The sequence below is a fragment of the Podarcis tiliguerta genome (assembly GCF_965153285.1).
Source record: "Podarcis tiliguerta genome assembly, chromosome: 11".
Classification (NCBI taxonomy): Eukaryota; Metazoa; Chordata; class Lepidosauria; order Squamata; family Lacertidae; genus Podarcis; species Podarcis tiliguerta.
In genome coordinates this window covers 62,863,061-62,883,462 of record NC_139544.1, presented here as the reverse complement: position 1 = coordinate 62,883,462, position 20,402 = coordinate 62,863,061, and the positions used below count along the sequence as shown (strand labels likewise).

The window sequence follows — 20,402 nt, the reverse complement described above, 5'->3', positions numbered from 1 at the left end:
AGAAATTCCGGCAGGCAAGGGAAAAATGCAACCATTTCACTGCTCTGGAATCCATCTCTGCTGCCTCCCTGTTGCGCTGCAGGTGAACAATAACACACGAGTGAAGCTGTCAGCGAAACTTTAAATATTGCTGTACTAAGTTACATATATTTCACATTGAATAACTCCGGGGAGTGTGTTATCTGCACTGTGCTGGAAGTCTATTGCCCTCAGGAGAACGCTTGTCAGCTTTGATAATACCTTGTCACGCTGATGCGCACAGACGCTTGGAAAAACGTGAGTGGCAAAGTTAGAGACGAGCGGATGGGGATAATTGGCTTGTGCGCACCAAGCACACGGCTAATTATCTCTGCAAAGGCAGCATGGAAAAGGAGCCTCAGACCCAAGCCAGGAAGCCTTCACCCAGAAGGGAGACAGGATTCGGGGCACAATACTGCCCTCCACTCAGCACAGCCCATTTCCCCTAGATCCAGCGCCCCCAAGGCTTCCTTCCTCATCTCCCCTCAAGCTGGACGTCCTCCAGTCTCCATGACCCCGGCTCCTCTTTCCCTCTCCAGCCGCCCTGCCTTGCTCCTGCCTTCCTGCCCTTTGCTTCGATTTCCATTTGCTCAAGAGTTTTTACAGAATGGGAGGGGGGGTAGAGAAGGAGGCCATGGCAAAGCTTATGGGGCCCAGACTTATGGGGTTCTGCAGAGGGACAATGGAAGAGAGAAGTGCCCAGGCTAGCGGCCTTTGGGATCATGTGTCCACACCCCAAAGGCTCCATTTCTCCATCTATGATGGCAACAGGTTAAGCAGAAAGCCAGAGAAGGTGCCTCAGGGAGCCAGTTCACACTAGCAAGTTAGTGCAAGCGGCCCCAGGAAAAAAAGGTTGGTCTCTTGCTAAAGACAGGAGGTGGTAGCGGCTCAGGCAAGCATGGAGCCTCAGCTTCAACTCTCTGTCTGACAACTTCCCTGCAGCCTCTTCTCCAAGGCACCATAATAATACAGTAATAATAATTTATTATTTATACCCTGCCCAACTAGCTAGGCTTCCCCAGCCACTCTGGGCAGCTTCCAACCAAATATTAAAATACCGTAATGCATCAAACATTAAAAGCTTCCCTAAACAGGGCTGCCTTCAGATGTCTTCTAAAAGTCTGGTAGTTGCTGTTCTCTTTGACATCTGGTGGGAGGGTGTTCCATGACCCTCAATGACACTGCCTCCCGCAAGGCACACCTTTGGCCAGGATAACTGCCCAGCCACTGCCCAGGGCTGGCTGATGCTTCCGTTCAGCCAGGGGAGGATGGGGGGCTTTTGAGTTTTCCCCTAGTTACAGCTGGCACGGCTGGAGTGAAGCATGCTGGGGTACATCTGCCCCTCTTTCAAGGCAGCTGAGTCTGTGCATTTCACAAGCAGCTCATGTGAGGAGGCGCTTCGCACACTCGAAGAAACAAAAACAGTTCCCTTGCCGCCTCTGGGGCGATGGCCCACAAACCTCCCAGCACAGGGGGAGTTGCTAAGCAGCTCAGCACATCTGCGGGTGTGGCAGGAGGAGACGAAAGAGAGAAGCCAGCTTGGGAAAGAGGCTCACTGAAATTAAAGCCTTCCCTCGTTTAATTTCATGTTTGATTAGTTTTGCCTAATTCATTGTTTGGAAACCTGATTTATATGCAGGGAGAGAGGCACGTCAGTCTCAGGCAGACGTTTCGGGGTGGAGCTTCCAGTGCCCCCCTGCTCAGTCCCGCAGGCTGCAGCAGCACACCAGCCCTCGGAGGGAGCAGAATTCAAATATTACAGATCAAAGCCATATGGCTCTCATCAAACACATGAACACATTTAAAATCAAACAGCATGTAAAATGGTGCCTTCCCGTCTTTCTCCTGGCAAGCCTTCAGTTCCTAATGGGGGAAGGCAGCAAGAGCAGGTGCAGAGACACCCAGGAGGAGGGGGGAGATCACACCCACTTCACCGGCTGCCCTCAGAAGGTGGGGAGAAGGTGCCCTCAGAAGGGCAGGCGAGAAGCTCCAGGCCAGCCCCTTAAGAGAGAAGCTGGTGGGGCTGCAGCCGGAAGAGGCACAAGTAGGGCTCACCACCGTCCCTGCCCTGGCCTGCCCTCCAACTCCAAGGGAGTTCACACCTGCCCTCATTTCCCAATGCAGCCACAACCTCGACAAGTGGTTGTGTGCACAGGAACATTATTTTGCCACATTTCCTTCACGGAAGCGATAATCCCTATAAGCAGTCTATGGTGGGCGAAGCCCTCTCTTGCCTCTCGCCATGCGCTGGGAGGAAAGGAGTCTTCCGTAACTCAGGGACTCAAGGAAGAGGCTGTCCTCTTGGCACAAGGGGGGGGGGGAGGAGATGAGAAAGGACTTTCTCACGCAGTGCACAGGTCTCTCTTGGGGTACTTCTGAAAGGAACGGCCTCTATGCAGCCTGAGAAAAGCAAAGGGGGCCAGGCTCCCACCAGTACTGCTGGGAACCTCAAGGATTGGGGGGGGGGGGGTTCAGCTGCATGGCTCAGGGAGCAACCTGCAGGCCGCCTGCAGTGCTCAGGGGACTCAGCTACATAGGTAGGACATAGTGGGCTTGGGCTGGGTTTGCAGCTTTGAGGGGCTGCAAGCAAGGGGGTGTGAGGCTCAGAGAGGGGCTTGGTGGCAGGGAGCTCTGGGAGCAGTACCAGACAGGGGGAGAACCAGCCAGAGGGGGGGGAGGGTGCAGCGGAGCTAAGAGTTTGGGGTGGGGCTAACTTTTGCTCAGAGCAGACCCCCTGAAATGATCTAACTTAGTGTCTGCCTCCCTCCCTGAGTAATTGAAGCTCTTGCACTAGCATGGAGACTCTGAGAGGCTTGTGTGCCATTATTACTTATTAAATTACTATACTGCCCTTCATCCAAGGATCACAGGGCAATTTACAATATAAAAACAGAAGTTGTCAAAGGCCACTTACCCTCCTTTGAACCACGGTGACTTGGACGGATCGCCATCATCCGGACCCTTAAATGTTTTTTTAAGAGAGAGAGAAGGAGAGAGAAAGAGAGAAGAATTAATTGTGCTGAGCAAAGTTCAAGCCAGCTGCAAAATCAGGGAGGACGTTTCATGCACGAAAATGCACACAAAGCGCTTCTGTTCATTAGCACCTCAGAGGACGGCAGGGAGGCTGTGCTGCCCAGTGGTGTGGACACGGAGGCACACAGGATAGGGGCCAAAAGAGCCTGTTCAGTGCAATGTGCTTTTGAGGGGGAATCAACCCACAAACATTTCTTTTAAAAAACACACCCAAGAGTTTGGCAAGAGCAGATCCTACGAGTTTGATTTGAATCTGTGAAGTCCTAATGTTGCCGAGAACATTTTCAAAATACTTATTTATTGAGAGCACAGAACAAACAGACGTAAGGCTATGGACACCAGAACTGAGTCATGCATCTGCCTTCCCTTTGGACCCTCTGAAACCAGAAAAAAGTGCCTGGTCTCACACTGCTTTTCAATCCCGAAGCCAGGAAACAGCCGGGGGGGGGGGGGAGCTTCTGTGAGGTGCCAGAGGAGCCTGCCAGCTGTTCCTGGCACCTGCACTACCAAGGAGCTGCAGCAGCAGCAGCAGCAGCAACAACCATTTAGTAGCAGCCTGTTTCCTGGAAGAACAAATACATGCTAGACAAATTCCTGAACAGCAGCCATCCTTGCCTAGAGAGCACAAGGGAACAAAAGGCTCATCCAGGCAGCAGCATCCACTTCCAGGAGAGGGGATGTCTGCTCAAATTCCCCAGCCTGAAGAGAGGGCGAGAGAGAGGGCTCTGCCACCTCCATGGCTGGTTTCCAAGGCCCCACAGTCTGTGCAGGAAGCTGCCACCAGGATGAGCCCCAGAATGAGCACCAAGAGGAGGCAGGCTACTTCAATAGGAAGCCACTTATTCTAAGGTCCACTGTTGGAACCAGGGCAGCCGAGCAGAGGAAGCAGGCAAACAAACAGTGAAAGGTGAAAGGAGGAGCCCCTTTTGGTCAATTGATACCTTGTTCTTGGCCTCCTCAGTAGCCAACTGCCAAGTTTATGCTAACTGTGCCAAGGAAGGCAATCTAACTGCCCTTTGAATGAGGAGTTCAGGAGTTCATGGACAAAGGAGATAAGAGGAGCTTCATTTCCCCAGTAACACTTTCTCTGGCCAGGCTAAGCAGCCCTTTGTCTCAGAGGAGAGCACTTTCCACCCAGACGCCTCCCTGGGAACCTGCAGCTGCCCAGGACTGCCTCTCAGAGGAATTCCTACAAGAGCAAAGGTGGAGGAATCAACAGGAAAGCTGCCTGCGCCGAGCAAGTCACAGATCAATCATGTGGCATTCAAGAAATCCACTCATGTGAAGGCACGGCGCCAGCGCTAGCAGAGATGACGTGGCCACTTTGACTCACTCCTGTGACACACGAGAAGGGCAGCACAAGTGCTGGCTCACTCCTGTCGTGCTTCTGAACTAGCTGTAGGCATCTGCAAGAACAGGATGGTGGCCCAGACAGACCTTGGGTCTGATCCAGCTGCAGGTCTCCTCTGAGGTGCCTGGGCTTAAGTCTGCTGGCTTTGTGCAAGGATGCAGTCAGATTAAAGCGACAGAACATGTATTTGGAGTCCGGATCGGCAGTCAAATGAAACAAGCCCACTTGGGGAAGCACTATTTAGGCAAACATAAGCAAAGGCCTCTGGATACACAGCCTTCTCACCCTGGAAACTGTGTATGGAGGCTATCAAATCTTAAACCAAAAAGTCAAATGCATGATCTCGCTAAGAAACATGTAGACAAACCTGAATTAGAAACCTGCTTTGCTTTTTACAGAACGTTGCTCTTGGGCTTCATCCCTCTGTTGTCTGACTTCTGAATAAAATGGCTACAAATAGACAATGAGTCTTTTGAGTTCAAGGTAGCACAAGGATAAAGCCCTTGTTGCTTGTAGCCTGCAGACCCCTAAAGACCGTTTCAGCCCATGAGTTTGCACAGTGCTTCCAAGAAACACAAAACAATTTTGCCCAGAAGCACCAGAAGGAATTATGGCTCTGCCAATCCTTAGAATTAGTGGCAAGTCCTCTGCCAAAGTGACAAACACAAAATAATATTTATATTTTAAGTACTGCTGCCCAAGAGGTAAAAGTTGAGCCTCTGTGACCCACAGATACACACACACACACTCCAGGTAACCTTCCCATGGCACACAGTACATTTATCCTCTGCTGGGACTGGGAAGAACTGCGTATGCAGCGCAGACATGGATTTGCAACATCAACAAGGTGTTAAGTAGGAATGTTTTCTTCCTTTATAAAAGCTACCTGCACTGAACAGACTCCTCTCAGTTCATACACAAGATCAGGAATTCCTCCCAAGACTGTCGCATGCTGAACTTGCCAAGAGACGTGGCGGGGGGGGGGGGGGGTCAGCCAAACAGCCAAGTGACAATTCAACAGGGCATGCACAAATAACACACTGGAGTGTCAAAAGTAGGAGACACACTGGTTAGAATGAACGGTATATAACCTGAAGTTCTCCTCTACTTCCTTCTGCAAAGGAGAAAGGGGTGGGGGGAACACAAAGGAGAGGAGAGGAGAGTCACACAGTTAACACGGAAAAATTATGCTGTTGACCAAGTTTGGAAAATGAAGCAAAGCAGTGCAGAGATATAAAAGTTCTGTACCACCCCCCAAATCCCTAGTAGGAAAGGTCCATTTAGCTTGAAAAACATAGGCTCAGCTTTGTACACTGAAGGTGCTGGAAGGTTGGGGTGGTTATGTTTTAAAAATGAATTTCTGTTGCAGTTTCAATAAAACACTCAGATTTCATTTTCTTCTTAGCATCAACAACACACTGTGGGCATAGAATCTTAATTACAAGTAAACCTTTTAATTAGCATAGCATAGTCACACCTGCCTCAAAATCCACAACAGTACTAGGCACCTAAAAAAATCTTGACTCACTTAAGAAGTCATGTCCCCTCTCCTTAATGATGCTTAACAAAGCTCCAGGGATCCTGAGAGGAGGCTGGCTTTGAGCCTGGGGCAAAAGGGTCCAGGGAAGCTGTGGTGACGCAACATTCAGATAACGTTTTGTTCCATAAGGAAGGGAAATGCCAAATACTTCTGTTACAAAACTGCAGCACTGTCCCAGAAGCTAGTACTTTTAACAAAGAAGGTTGGATAAAACACCACACACTGATTTATCACATCGAAATAACAATTCCATCAAACGCTATTGAAGCTTTCTCTAAACAATTTTTTTAAAAAAAAAAAGTTCTGCGAAGCTTTGTCCCTTAGGACAAGCAAGCTAGCAGGGGAATGGATATGCATACAGCTTTTTAGCAAACCCTTCAATTCAAAACACTCCACCTCGTGTATAAAAAAATGTCAGGGAGGTTATTAGTGGTGCTTGGAACATTTGTTACACCAAGCAGTCCAATGAAAGGCCAATGAGTGGCACAGGCGGCGGGGGGGGGTGTCTTTCTCTCTCTCCCTGCCTCCCCACATGACGCACTCTTAAGGCTCAGGCTTCCTTCTGCGCTGCGTTTCTGGGCCCAGGTCTGCACTTTAAAGCTCCACGTCTGAGCAGTTTCGCTTTCTCTTCCCTGCTGCTTTCACAGGTAGAGCCCACCTTTTACCACTGAATGAAGCAAACACAATTGGGTCCCCCACAGGTTGCTATTTGCTCCGATTCAGCAGTAAAATGCGGGTTTTTATCAGGGAGGCGCCAGGACAAAACAAACAAACAAACAAACTGCTTGAACATGGAGTTTAAAGCATGGACCTTTGCCTGGAAAGTGTGGTGCAAAATGAAGTCTGGATGAGTGCTACTGGCAGCTCAGTAGGCAAAGCCCTCAGTTCAGCACCTTGGACAGCACCATCTCAGTATCTCACAGCTACTCAGCTTCCCTCCCCCAAAACCTGATATAGATCAAAGGGCCCCAGAAGCCCAAATCCAGTGTGGCATGTTCAATCTGATTTTATTTGAGATTAGACCATAACTTGAGTGTGCATGCATCATGCGGTAGAATATGGCTTTTTACTTTTAAGAAAGTTGCATGGATACTAATTTTAATAGCGGGGGGGGGGGTAGCCCATGTGGCAGTTATTGTCCAAAAGGTAGATGACCCTTGGCTTTCAAAAACTGAAATAAAATTGGGAAGGGGGTTAGGATTATGCCTAGAGAGAGAGCCCCATGCCAGAAGAATCTAATTTTCAAACAAAGAGCTGACATACCAGAAACACAGCCAACCATCACCTCAGAAGTTCATCTGAAACTGTCCCAAAGAAAATACCTGACAGGGTATGCTCTGAATCAAGCTTCTTCATTACAACAAAAGCGCATTTTCTTAGTAAACGTCATCTAGTTTTCCTGGGCATAAAAGAGCAAAGAAAGAATTGGGGACCTAGGAGTCTGAAACATCAGGCCCACCTTTGCCCCATTCTCTCTCTCTCTCTCTCTCTCTCTCTCTCTCTCTCTCTCCTGTTTCAGAGTCTAAATCTTCCATTCCCTAATGAAAACATGCACAAAAGGAACACACATGAGCAGTGATTTAACAGGTGGAGGAGAAATGAATCCTTCTCCCATCTGTTTTCTAAAGAGAACTGAAGCATTACTTGAAAAATCTAGCAGTAAATTGCGGGCAGATTTTAGCAACTGTTCCCATTTCAATTTTGGTAAATATTTGTTGTCAAATCAACAGAACAAGAAATTAGGAAAATGAATAGTTTGTCACAAGCTCCCCAATGGCACCACAATGTCAGCCACTTATTTCCAAGGGCTTCCATGGTTGTTCTTAATTGTTACCTGAACACAAAAGGCTAATGTGGTTTGCAGTCAGAAACTGTCTCTACTTAGAAACCAGCTATTCTGAGTAAGATCAAGGTTTCTTATGAAGGAAGATGGCAAATGCTCCAAACTTTTGCCAGCCCTCAGCAGAAACAACTTCTCTGCCTCCAACCCTAATAAGCTGATTTTATAAAGACTTGGAATAAATTTTCTAGGCCACAGGATGGAGGGCTAGGGCATATTAATTTACTAGAATTATCATTACCTGGGACCACTTTGTGGCGGGATCCTTGCCTCATAAAAACCACTACTTCCATAGTAATATTGAGCTCATTACAGCCTCAAACCTTCTGCACTATCCATAACTCTGCTAGAGAATTTTACGACCCATGATTTATGAAAATCATTTAAAGTGTTGAAAGTGCCGTGCTGCTTCCCTTTAGTCCTGCAGAGGAGGAAATCCCCCACAACCCCGTTTTAGAAGGGCAGAAATCAAATGGCAAGAGGTTTCAGCCTGCCCAGAGTGGGAATTGCAGCCAATCACAGCTCCTGCAAGTTTCCCACGTCTTCCTTGCATGCATCTCGCCTGCAAGCATCAAAGGAAAGTGCACATCAGGGAAGTGGTTGTTCCCCTAACGTGTGAAGCAGCCTTCAGCCTGTGAGTGAGCAAGGATGAGAGCTCAGCTCTCCCAAGCCCAACACTTGTTCAACATGGGGTTCTTCCCTCCAAAGCATAGCTATGACAGAACACGTTAAAAGTATTTGGAAAACCGCTTTAAGCAGAGAAAGATGAAGTATGGGGGGGAAGACCTGAGGCTTCTCTTGGAAAGTGGGAGTTGCTGTCATCCCGCCATCAAGAGCTTTCATACACTGCAGAAGCACTGAGTGCCTTCCATGTGTACATGTGGCATGCCCCATAAATGTGGGAGATGCGCATGCAGAGTATACTATGACTTGATGTTGCCGCTGTGGGAAGCCATTGTGGTTCTGGCCTGGGCGCATGGACTGCAGGGTTCTGAGAGAAGTCATTCTCCCACACAGGGCAATGTGTCAAACTGTCCTAGGCATGATGTTCAGTCTTTGTATACTGCACACAGCAGCAGAAGGAGGGGGGAGAGAGCCTCATCTTTATCCTTGGAGGCAGGCGCTGCTGTCCAGTGTGGTGGAGGGAGCTACTGTGGGCCCACTTGGGCGCAATTTCAGGAAACATGCATCACACATGAGAGGCTGGAATCAGGTGGGGCATTCCTTAGGGGGAAACTGAAAGCGCCTTTGCCACTATACCCAAGGGTCAACTGCAGAGGTGCAATTTCAAATATATGCAAATCTTTTGCTTATTTTAGCGAGTGAGCAGGTGGTGCCCCCCCCCACCCCCAAGACATGGTCCTTTTGCAGCTCAGTAGTACATAAGGACCAAAGCAGCTCCCTGAATCTCGCTGGGTGACACTTCTGGTGAATTTTGCTTCTGCTCTTCCCCTTTGCTCTCCTTCAAGTCTCCTTATTGCTACCTAAAGTCAAGCTCCACTGTTCTGAAGTTTGATTTTCACAAACCCGCAAAGATAAAACACGAAGCCTAACCCAATTGGAATCTCAAGTGCCTACAATCGCTAGGAAGCAGCTCACATGGACCCCACAACTGATTATCATCTGAACAGTCCTCAATGTAAACTCCACAGAAGAGGGCTCTTGATATAAGGCACATGACAAACATAATGGAGGGTACGATCCACATGAATTCTGCACTCCAACAGAACACCTCTTATGTGGATTTCTCAAGGGGCATTATTACATGGAGGGAAAGAGTGCTCTAATGGAGCTCTTTGTTGGGGGTGGTTATTTAAACATTTCAGGCGATATCTCCCAGCAGATTTCAGCTTCCTGGCAAATTTATATGGGAAATGGCTCCTGGTTCAATATTTCCTGTGAAAGTAAAGAGACATGGAAAAGCTCATGCTTCCAAGTGGATCCCCTAAGCAGGTTAATGGTATTAGAAACACTTTCCCAACATGCTTTCAGTTTGCCAAGAAGCAGATCTGAAGTCAATGCCTGCTTCCTTGGAGATAGAACACCACAAATCATTTGGCAGACCTCCAGAAACTGGGTTTGTTTTGGGGGTTTTTTTTGCATTTGTTAAGGGTGCAGAGATAGGGCAGCTTTTGTCTTTGGCTCTTATCATCTGCTATCGCTGACCAAACTTCAATAAACCATTTCTATTTAATCATTCTGCCTGCAGCTGCTAAACTTTCTGACAAAAAATGAGCAAGCATTTCACCAGCAAATCTCAAGAACTTTGGGAGTACCTGAATGAATCTCTTCAGCCGAGGAAGTCCAGCTTGCCTCCTGGGCCAGTTCCTTCAAGAGCCTCCGACGCATCTGCCTCTTTTCCCTCAGGACATTCTTGAAGTTGTTGATGCACTTGTTCAGGTAGATGGTCTCGGCACACACCTTCTCGAGGCTCATAGGTCGGCACCCGCTGGGCTGCGCAGGATCCTGCTGGGCCTCTCCAGAGGGAAGGGGCTGCTCCACACAGCTCTCAGAATCTAGAGGGGGCACCAGGTCGGGGACTGGAGCTTCGTCAAGAGGCAATGAAGCACTGGGAAGAGCCCTCTGCATCAGGCCCACACTGTCACTGCTCACAGTCGTGTTAGCCTGGCTCTCAGAAGACTGACTAGGGGGAGTTTCAGCAAAGGTATCCAAGCTGCCATGCACACTTGGGCTACGAAGGGCAGGAGCTGGCTCATTGTTCATATGGAAGCTCTTTTCCCCTTCAAGGAGGACTTCTGGGTCCCCAGTCTCCAGTTTGTGGAACACCACCTGCAGCGCAGACCGGAAGTGATTCAGTGCTTTGCCCAGTTTGTTAGTGTAAAACCTCATGTCCACGAGATCAATGCTGTCCCGAGAGTGCTCAAGGAAGTACTGGGAATTTTCTAGGACATCCCTGAAGACCTGATCAGTTGGGTCTTGCTCGTTCAGGTCAATCTGGATCATGTCTTTGAGCGTCTCACTGCTGTCAACCAATTTGCGCAGAGCGCCATCACAGCCGGGAGTGGTCATGGCCACCGGTGCCTCCTCCAGGAGACTGACTTGCTCAGGACTGAGAAACTCCAGCGTGGTGGCATCACAATCCGTCTCGCTTTCCCCTGGAGTCAGCCCTCCTGCTTGGTCCTCTTCCACAGGAGAGGAGCTGCCCTTGGTGGCATTTTCAGCATCTGAAGCACGTCCCCCTCCTCCCTCACACAAGGCGGGCACCTTGCCCAAGCACTCCGGGGATGGCAAGGGATCCCTGCCTTTGTTCTCATGCCCAGGGCCTTCCAGCTTCTTGTGGGACGCATCAAGAACTCCACCGGAAGAGCTGCTTTTGTGCAAAGTCTGCTCACTACTGCCCATTATTTGCACAACTCTCCCCACTTTTTCTTCAAGTTCAGCAATTAAGTTGCTCTTCCTAGGTAGGGTGGATTTCGGTTGAAAGTTAAGCCTCTCCCCTACGCGGCGGTGAACCTCTTGGCAAGCCTTTTCCTGCTGAGCCTGGCAAGAGTCCACTTGGAGCTGCCCATCTCCGTCCGTCCTGACCACTTCCCCACGAATGTGCAGGGAGCCCCAGTGGTTCCCACTCTGGCCTGGCGAGGGCAAGGTGCCCAGCTGTGCCCCAGGACCCACCTGGCCATTCTGCTGGCTTTGCTCACCACTGGCCATAATGGTAACTCCTGCACTTTGCAAAAGAATCGATTTCTGGAGAATGAAGTCTCGCTGCTCAGCATTAGCAAGCTTTACAACGGCGGGTCGTGGGGCCAGCTGCTTGCCTGTTGCTGCACCAGATCTGTAAGCATCCTTGATGTACTTGCTACGCTGAATGCCATTGAAACAGTGGTACTCAGACAAGAAACGGTGGACTAGCTCCTTGGTGTTCTCCCCCTCCTGCTCTGGGATGCCATAAAAATACAACACTGGCTCTCTGATGGGCCCTCCCAGAAAGGGCTCCCTGGCCTTGGCCTTTGGCAATGGGGAGTTTTTGCTGGTGGGGCCAGAGCTGCTCTGCAGGCCCTCAATCTCGCTCAGAACAGTGTCCACGCAGCTGGAGACTTCGTCCACAGAGCCCTTAATCAAGGTGAGGTGCTGCTGGAGCTCAGCAATCTCGGTCTGGATGCGACTTATCCCTTGGAGCTCTTTCACGATGTACTCAATGACATCGGCAGAGCGGTCTCTGGGCCCAGGGCTGCAGGGAGTGTAGGCGAGGGGCTTGCTTGGAGGGCAGGGCCCTTCCCCTTCTCTTTCCCCGGCAACTCCCCTCCAGCTGGTGCCAAGGCTCAGGGCAGCGAGATCGGCTTGCCCCTCGGGGCTCTCCATTTGCTCCAGAAGGCTCTCTGAGGCCAGGCGGCCAGAGACACCCCCTGAGTCACACTGGCTTGGAACTAACGCCCGTGGGGCTTCGATGTATCCATCCCAGTCCAGCCCACCTTTACCGGCCTCCCTGGTCCCAGGGCTCCTCCCCTGAGCAGCGGAAAAGTCACTGCTGGCGGATTTCCTATTGACGCCACAGACATAGGCGTCCGTTTCTATTTCCACGAGGGAAAGCTGCTGGTGGTGATTCTGGCTCAGGGAGAGCTCACTCGCTGGCCCTTGCAGAAGCTTCTTCATCTTCTCCTCCAGAAACAGCAGGGCCTTCTGCTTCTGAGAGGGCTGCCCAGTTAGGAGTTTCACAGCAGATGTTCTAAGCACAGAAGCAATGTCATCTTCTAGCCTTAGGGTGCCTCTGCCGGCGCACATCCTCAGTGGCCGCGTTGGCGCCCTCTCATCATGCCACAAAGCGGCCGAGGCCTGTGCCCCTCACTGCCTGCCCAGCAAGGCTCTCTCAGCCAAGGATTAAGACTCATCAGAAGCGGCTGTCAAGAGAAGGGACAGAGACGCTGTGTATCGGAGTCAGTGGAGAAAAAAAGCAATGCACACATACACACACACACACACACACTAGCTTGGGCCACGTAATCCAACAAAATTGCACCCGTGCAGCAGACAAATCTATTTTTGCAAGCATGCCGGTATAACCTGCTGTTCCATTTCAGCCTTCCAACTGAATGAAGGTCCTGGGGCCAAGTGGTGAGCAGGAAGGTCTGACTCTTGAAACAAGTAAAGGATGCCTTCACCTTCCCCCAAATTTGCTTTATGAGAATGGTTTCCTTTTCCACCACAGAGACCGGAATTTTATCAAAATTGAAGTCTTAGCAGCAGAGCCCTCTCTAGTTATCCCCCTCAAGTACAATATCCCGGCGTATCCATTACCTGCCTAAAGTGCACCTTGGCATGCAGCCAGCAGCTCTGCCCTGCTCCCTAAGAGGCGCAGGCACAAGCCAGTTCCAGCTTCAAGGTACGTCTTTGTAGGGGCACAGATTTGTCTGTGTGCAGTTATCATTTTCACAAGAAGAAAAATGATGAAAGAACACACAGAAAAGGCCTTGCCTGCATACAGAAGCTTTCTTTTTATAGCTTTAAGGTCATCTGCTAAGATCCTAAAATCAGTTAAGGGAAGGCTCAGCACAACCACTTAGTCCTCATCCCTTGATGAAGATACAGGCAAGTGAACAGAACGTTCTCCCCCTCCCCATGCTGAAGGTTAGATTGCAATCTCCTTGGCGGCAGGAATACCCTTCTTATTATGAATTTAACAAAATTTGCATGCCTCTTCATTGCACAAAAAAACTTAGGTGGTTAGGAAGAAGACAGGTGCCTCTTTCCTTGCTGTTGCTCTAGTGAGCACTAGTGGCAGGAGAGACGTATACAATACAGAAGACATTTTTATTGGGCCACCTCCTCACAACTGAGAAATGTGCAAGGTTTCACAGAATTGAAACCTTGGACAATTACATAATTCTACACCAACTGCGACTGGCCTAGTAAGCAAGAAACTCAGCCAGTTTCTGTAACTATTATTTTGCATCGGTAAGAAAGATTTACCATAAACCTGGTGAGAGTTAGCATTTGCAGCTGTTCCTTAAAAATAAATAGGGGTAAAATTGTGGGTGCTGAAGGGTCCTGGAGGAGGAGGAGGAGGAGAGGAACAGGCGCTCGGAGCAGAGCCAGGAAGTCCAGTTAAACCCTCTGAGACCGTGAAAGCTAAGATCCAGGACCAAGAAGGCATACCCCTGACCAGCAGAGGCTGACCTTTGCCGGGAAGCAGCTGGAAGATGGCCGCACGCTCTCCGACTACAACATCCAGAGGGAATCCACCTTCCACCTTGTGCTGCGTCTGAGGGGTGACTTTTAGGTGTCAGCGGAACTCTTTATTTGCAAGTTGCCAATAGCATTTGTTTGCACTGTAGCTGTTTAATGCCTTAATATTGTAAGGTAAATAAAAGTTTAAGTAACTGCTGAACTGTTGGTGTAAATGCTAAATAAAAGTTTGGGGGGAGGATTGTATTTTAATATTCCGTTGGAAGCCGCCCAGAGTGGCTGGAGAAACCCAGCCAGATGGGAGGGGTATGTATATATGTATGTATGTATGTATAAATAAATAAATAAATAAATATTATTATTATTAACGACGACTGTGGAACTCCCTGCCACAGGGGGCAGCGAGGGCCACCAACTCAGATGGCTTTAAAAGAGGATGGGACAAACTCATGGGGGAGACAGCGATCGATGGCTATGGGCCACGCTGGCTCTGCTCTGCCGCTGCAGTTGGAGGTGATAGACATGGTTCTGAATGCCAGTTGCAAGAGACCAGGTCCTGATTGCTGGTTTCTCTCTGGGGCAACTGAAAAGTCAAGGGAGAGTTCCGAGCAGTACACAGAACTGCCTCATCTCCACACAGTGGCTCACAGCTTGGGGGACAGTATTTAAATAAGCATTTAAATGCACCCCTTCAACATTATTCCGGCTCCTATGCTACTTTAATCCCTGCCCAAAGCAGGCTGTATTTCCTATGTGGATTTGCATTCCTCAGCTTCAGATGCTCAAGGACCCTCCTCAAAAAGGGGTCTCTCTCTTCCAGCAAGCCCCCCAACCTGGCTCAGCACAGCGGGGTCTGCTGACACTCAGCTCCATTCAGAAACTGCTGGAGCAGCGAAACAAAACCCGCTTTTCCATGCTCAGTATTCAGCATCCCAGAGCAGCGTATTGTGTGAAGCACCATCTCTTTCTGAGTTCTACTGAAAGCTGTCTTTTCTGCTTACTTTTTCTGCTTACTTTTCTGACTACGGACTGGAAGGCTGGGGCGGAAATCTTAATAATTAAGAAGGCAACTTTTTTTCTGATGGAAAAAGCTTCAATTTTGTTTAAGAGAAAAAGGCGCTAGACTGTTTGGGACATGTCTGAAGGATTGGCCTGCTACTTGTGCGTTCTCTTGAGGGCGAACGGCATTGCCCTGCAAAATCTCGTTTCTTCTGAGGGCACATCAATGACGGTCCCACCGTTTCAGCCCACAGAGTAAACAGCCATTCATTTCCAGTGTCAAAGAACACTAACTATCTCTAAGTGACTAAGCACATTGGAGCAGAGGGGGCAGGCCTGGAGATGCAGGCATTGGAAAAAGGAAGAGGGGTCTTTACCAAAAGATGGCTGCACCCCAGGTGAAGTTTCACACCTCAACCCAAGTACAGGAACAATCCCCTAAGAAGAGATGCACTGCTTTGGGAGTGGGGGGGGGGCAGGAAGAGAGGCATTTATCGCCAGAAACCTTGTTTGAAGTTTGCTGGGCTTGCAACTTCCACTGAAACCGTTAAGGACCATAATGGGAAGGGGTGCAAAAAAAAAGCTTATCCCCAGAAGCTCAGGCTGGATAAGCAGTTTATGAAAATATGCAATAAAAACATTCTAAGTTGTTAAAAGCACTAAGATCAGTCCCAGAAAGGAAATATTTTATTTTTTCATGTTTATGCTTTGCAGTCAGCAGAGAAAGGTGACTCCTTAGCTGTGGGGCACCCCACAAGAGGGGCACCCCACAAGCCTACAAGCCCCTGCTATTCAAAGCTGGCCTGACAGGCAGAGGGCACCATTCAGCAGCCACATTGTTCCTAATGAGCCGCAGGGGAGTCGGCAAGCAAAACCCCGAATTGCTGCAAAGGAGGTGGCAGAGACCTAGCAGGGAGCACAAGGGAAAACAAGGTGCAGCCCCTTTGGGTGCCATCACATGCTCTGTATCTGGGTGGCTAAATTGTGTGCAGGCCGAGAGCCAAATTGGCCCTCTGGGGGTAGCATATCAAAGGGGGAGGGGCAGAGCACATTGTGGGCATCTTTCAAAAGGGCACATGGGGGCAGGTCTTGGGGAGCTACAAAAAAAACCCACCTCTTGGCAGCATGGTATCACAGCAGGGAACCTATGGGAAGTTGTCAATAATAAAAAAATAAAAATGGGGGAAATTGGGGGGGGGGTCCTATCTGGGGCACAAACTTCTGGGCATCATGGAATCACAACAAACCAATTACTCTTTTTTGAGTCTGGAATTCTATGACACCCCAGGGATATTTGTGTTCCTGGAGGACACAAAAGCTTGGAGAAGGAGAATCGTGGCCAAAGCAACAAAGTTTGGGAACTGGCAGGTGGAGGAGGGGATTCATAGCTTTCAGCTCTCTGCCAGTCCAACAGTGGGTAGGGAGGGAACATGGAGGGCAGTGTCAGGATTTGACCTTAGGATTTCTTCTGGTCCTAAACTCATCTCAGCAGCAATCAAACTGGATCTTGTGGTTGCAGCATACAGCTGAGCAACCACCACAGCAACAAGGGAGAGAGAAGGGGAGATTTTATAAAAGCACTCCAATCTCCAACCCCACCTGTGGGGGGCTGATGGATAGCAGCAGCACGTCAAGGGTGGGACAAGGAAAGAGTCTCTCTCCTGCTGAGATCTTCCTCCAGTAGACTCTCAAAATAGCATTCAAGAAGGCTGCACAATGTGTATCTGCCTCTTACGGTGACTGAAACAATGGGGAAATAAAGAGCAAGTGAGATGATAGCTAGCTAGCCTTGCAAGTCTGCTAACCAGCTTTCAGGTGATAAAGGATGCTCCTTTGGTATTCAGGGCCCAGAAAAACTCATTTGAAGATAAGCTGATCCAGTCAAAGATACTGTTGCCTTGCAATAATGCAGCCATTAAGATGCTGAAATAGCTAATTGTAGCTCCTGGGAAAGCCAATCAAGTTGGAAACATCGATCAAGAAGAGTTAAACAGCAAGACACTCCTTGTCTCCTAACGCGAAGGATCACCCAAGTAAACTGATTGGAAGCACAACACAGAACTCACACACAAAATTCACCACCGCAAGACACCGTGTGGGGAAATGGCTGGGGAAGCTTTTCTCAAGGCTGACACGAATCTGTCTGATAGACACGGGCAAAGCTATTAGCCATGGAAGATGGGCTAATGTAGGTTTTCCATCTGCCTCCGGTAGCCATCTCGCTCTGGAGAACCTGAGGCCAGGGATCAGCAACGAGGCCTCCGGGCTCCTCTCTCATGCCCGGCTCGTAAGCCTGGAGAGCGTGGGCTTGGAGAGCGTGGGCTGGGTGGGCCTGGGCCTAATCCTGCAAGGCAAACCTGGCCGCCTTGCTTTGGGTTAGGCTTGCAAGGCTACAGCAGAAGCCGGAGAATGAAAACTCACAGCTGAGTGCCAAAGGAAAGGTTGCTATGGCAGCCCTTCTCGACATGCGGCAATTCTGACACTTGCTGGGAATTCTTACACGGCACCTTTTATGGCCAACGGAGGACTATGCCTGCTTCAAACGAGGCCCGGCCAACGTGCCGGGATGATGCTGCTTTCTTGGCTCCATCATCCCTGGAGGCTGGCAAGCAAAGATTGCAATTGCAATTTGATGACACTTCAGGACGACAGTTTCTGTCCTCGTCGCTTGCTTCCCAAACTGTTTATTTTCTAAAGCCTGATCTGCCAATAAGCAAGCTGCTAATCTCAGCGAGAGCTGAAGCAGGCACTACGCGGCTGGATGAATCACGTTTCGGAAGGTAGAGAGCCAAATGAGAACGCTTATCAAAGGGGAAATATTCTAAACTCCAGCCAGAGCAAGCACATACGCTAGCAAGTCGCTCACCAAGCTCAGAAGGGAATAGAGACTCAGATCAAAATGTTTATAGAAGAAAACGGGAAGCAAAGAGAAGGATGCAAAATAAACAGATGTGGAGTTGCTACAGCTGCCTGAAATCCTGGAGTGCAGCTGCCGATCAGGGCAGCTCAATGGGCCTGACTCCTAGGTTGCTACAGCCATCTCACTTGTTGCCAATCTCACAAGATTCATGGGAGCCATTGCAGAGGCTCAGACTGGCACAGCCTCTTGTGCCAAGGAATGCATTTGGGAATGTAAAGGGACTCAGGCATCCCAAGCCAAGCTACAGGTCCCATGACATCCTAGTTACATGGCAGTCAGAGGGGACACATGTGGCAGAAAGCAACAAAGCTTTCTGGGGGATGAATGACAAGAACAGAACACAAACTGATTGGTACAAAAAGCCAGTGATAGAACTTGTCAAGTCACTCAGCCTTGAGTAACCAGTGCTGATTGCTACAAGGCTCTGTCATCCTAACCGCTTCCTCCTACGGAAGGGAGAGAAGCCACCTTGAAAGACCTTCCCATTCTCCTACTTGCTAAGAAAGCTTATCATTAATGCCTCATCAAGATAAGCTCTATGAACAAAACTGAGGCACCCATTAATTTTAGTTAACGTTAGAAGCATTTCAACAATTGGCAGGTGACAATTTTCCTTCAGAAAGGTAAGTAAGCGAAAGGGTAAGCGAAAGTAAGCCTACGTAGACTAGCCTACTCTTTAAACAATCTAGAAGCAAAAGTCAACAGATACGGAAACCTACTCTTAGGAACAAGGTATGAAAATCCCAGTGACATTCTCCATAGTTCAAGGAATAGCAGATACACTGCAGCCAGAAAAAGGCGAGATTCAGAAGACATTTGACCAACTGAGTGAAAAGTGCAAACACTTGAAATGTGCTTGGAAAGTCTTCTGGGGGAAAACAAAACTGGGGGCACAGATGCCCAAGGGGGACAGTGGATTGGCCACTATTTGATCTATATGCTAAGAAACATGTTTCTTGTTGGCGAGAATGAAGTTTGGTTTCTGACAGCACGGCGAGGTATTTTGTCTCTGCTCCGCACGAGGATTCAAAGCAGGTTTTCAGCCAGGCAGACATGAAGCGGCAAGAGGCAGGGCAGCTTCTGTATCCAAGGGTGACGCCAGCGCCCCTGGGAGAGCTGCAGGCCAGCAGCGGCCCATGCCAGGCTCCTCAGAAGGTCTCTTTCCCTTCTGATTCTTCTGCAAGGAAATTTGAAGCATGCCAGTTGTTTGCACAGGGAACTTGGGTAAGTGATGTCTTGGACAATGGAGGCTGCCCACTAAAAGCTGCCCTGGTGACACCCAAAAAGAAAAGCAAACTACCTACAAGCCTCCTGTGTCATTGATTTTATGTTTCTGAACAATCTCCATAAAAGAAATGAACTCTGGTGAATCTGTGCTAGATTGCCATTTCCAGGCAGCCGGCTGTGAAAGTTCACGCCCCTTTCCAAGACTGTGGGTCATCGCTAACATGGGATTCTAACAGGGGCAGCAATGTGCAGCCCTGTGAGGAAGGCTGCCTTTTTTCACTCCCAGTTAAACTCCAGGGCCTGGCAAATGGGGCTTCTGCAAAACCGGGACCCAAGTGCCCAGCCTGGGACTTAGAATGGCAAAGCAAGACGTCAAACAACAGTGAATTTCAGCACTCACATTCCTCCCTGAGGAGCGACTCTCTGTCTCTTGTTCTACCTTGTCAGCTTCACAAGTGGCTTCACACAACAATTATGTGAGGCAACAAGAAGCTTTTCCTATTTCTGCCTCTCGCGCAAAGCAGAATCCCAGCCAGGGATACTCACAACCCCCAGCACAGAGCTGGCTTCTATTTCGGATGAGGCAGGAGGGAAGAAGAAGGAATCGCAAGGCACTCGGCACTTATTGCTCTGCCACCCACTAGCCTGTCTCCAGCCCCTGACAGGGGAAAGAGTTCAAGGGCAGAAATATTTGCAGCTTTGTGTGCTTCAATTTGGTGAACTCACTGCTGAACAAAATAATTCAACAGGCTCCCTAACCATGTGCCCTTCCCCCCACCCAGTGAATCCCTCAGATGCTCAATTCCAGTTGAAACAATTGACATGTAGGAGTCTACCGATCCTAAAAGGAAGCGCTCTGATTTGTGAGCATGAAAGACAAACCCCAGAGACAGAGCATGCCAAAATACTCCAGGTGAAGGCTACTAAGCATTAAGGGAAGCCAGCAGGTCAGGACCTCTCTCTCAGACAGACACACACACACACACACACACACACACACACACACAGCTGTCCATCTCCCCCCACCTCTTTAGAGCTGCCTCAAACTTCATGCTTGTAGCCTTAGAACTTACCTTGCGGCTAAAACACACAAAAGCATAAGGAGATGCAAACAGAAAAGAAACTTGGGGAAATCAAAGGAAAGCGAAAGAACACGAAAGCTCCCTTTCCCCGAAGGAAGAAGCACGGGGGAGCCAACGCCTGCCCCACCGAGGGGTGGGGTCTTTCACGGGTCGAGGTGAGAAATGCATTGGGCTCCACAGCATCCAGGTGGCAGGAAGTGCAAAGTGGAAGACTTTTTAAATCAAAAAAATCCACAGCTGCCCTGGAACCC

At 49.3% G+C, this 20,402-nt stretch overlaps 1 protein-coding gene across 9 annotated transcripts in view; it reads right to left on the bottom strand.

Moving 5' to 3' along the window:
* The window catches only part of UNC13B (unc-13 homolog B), a 154,343-nt gene that overhangs the window by 60,168 nt on the left and 73,773 nt on the right, over positions 1–20,402 (bottom strand). For 7 of the 9 annotated variants that reach the window (XM_083402609.1, XM_083402606.1, XM_083402607.1 and 4 more), the window contains one exon: positions 2,933–2,979. In XM_083402609.1, the coding sequence (XP_083258735.1) occupies positions 2,933–2,979 (47 nt within the window). Of the gene's footprint in view, positions 1–2,932; positions 2,980–5,493; positions 5,517–10,058; positions 12,639–20,142; positions 20,348–20,402 lie in introns of those variants that run through there. The other 2 variants (XM_083402602.1, XM_083402603.1) reach the window with 1 other exon arrangement.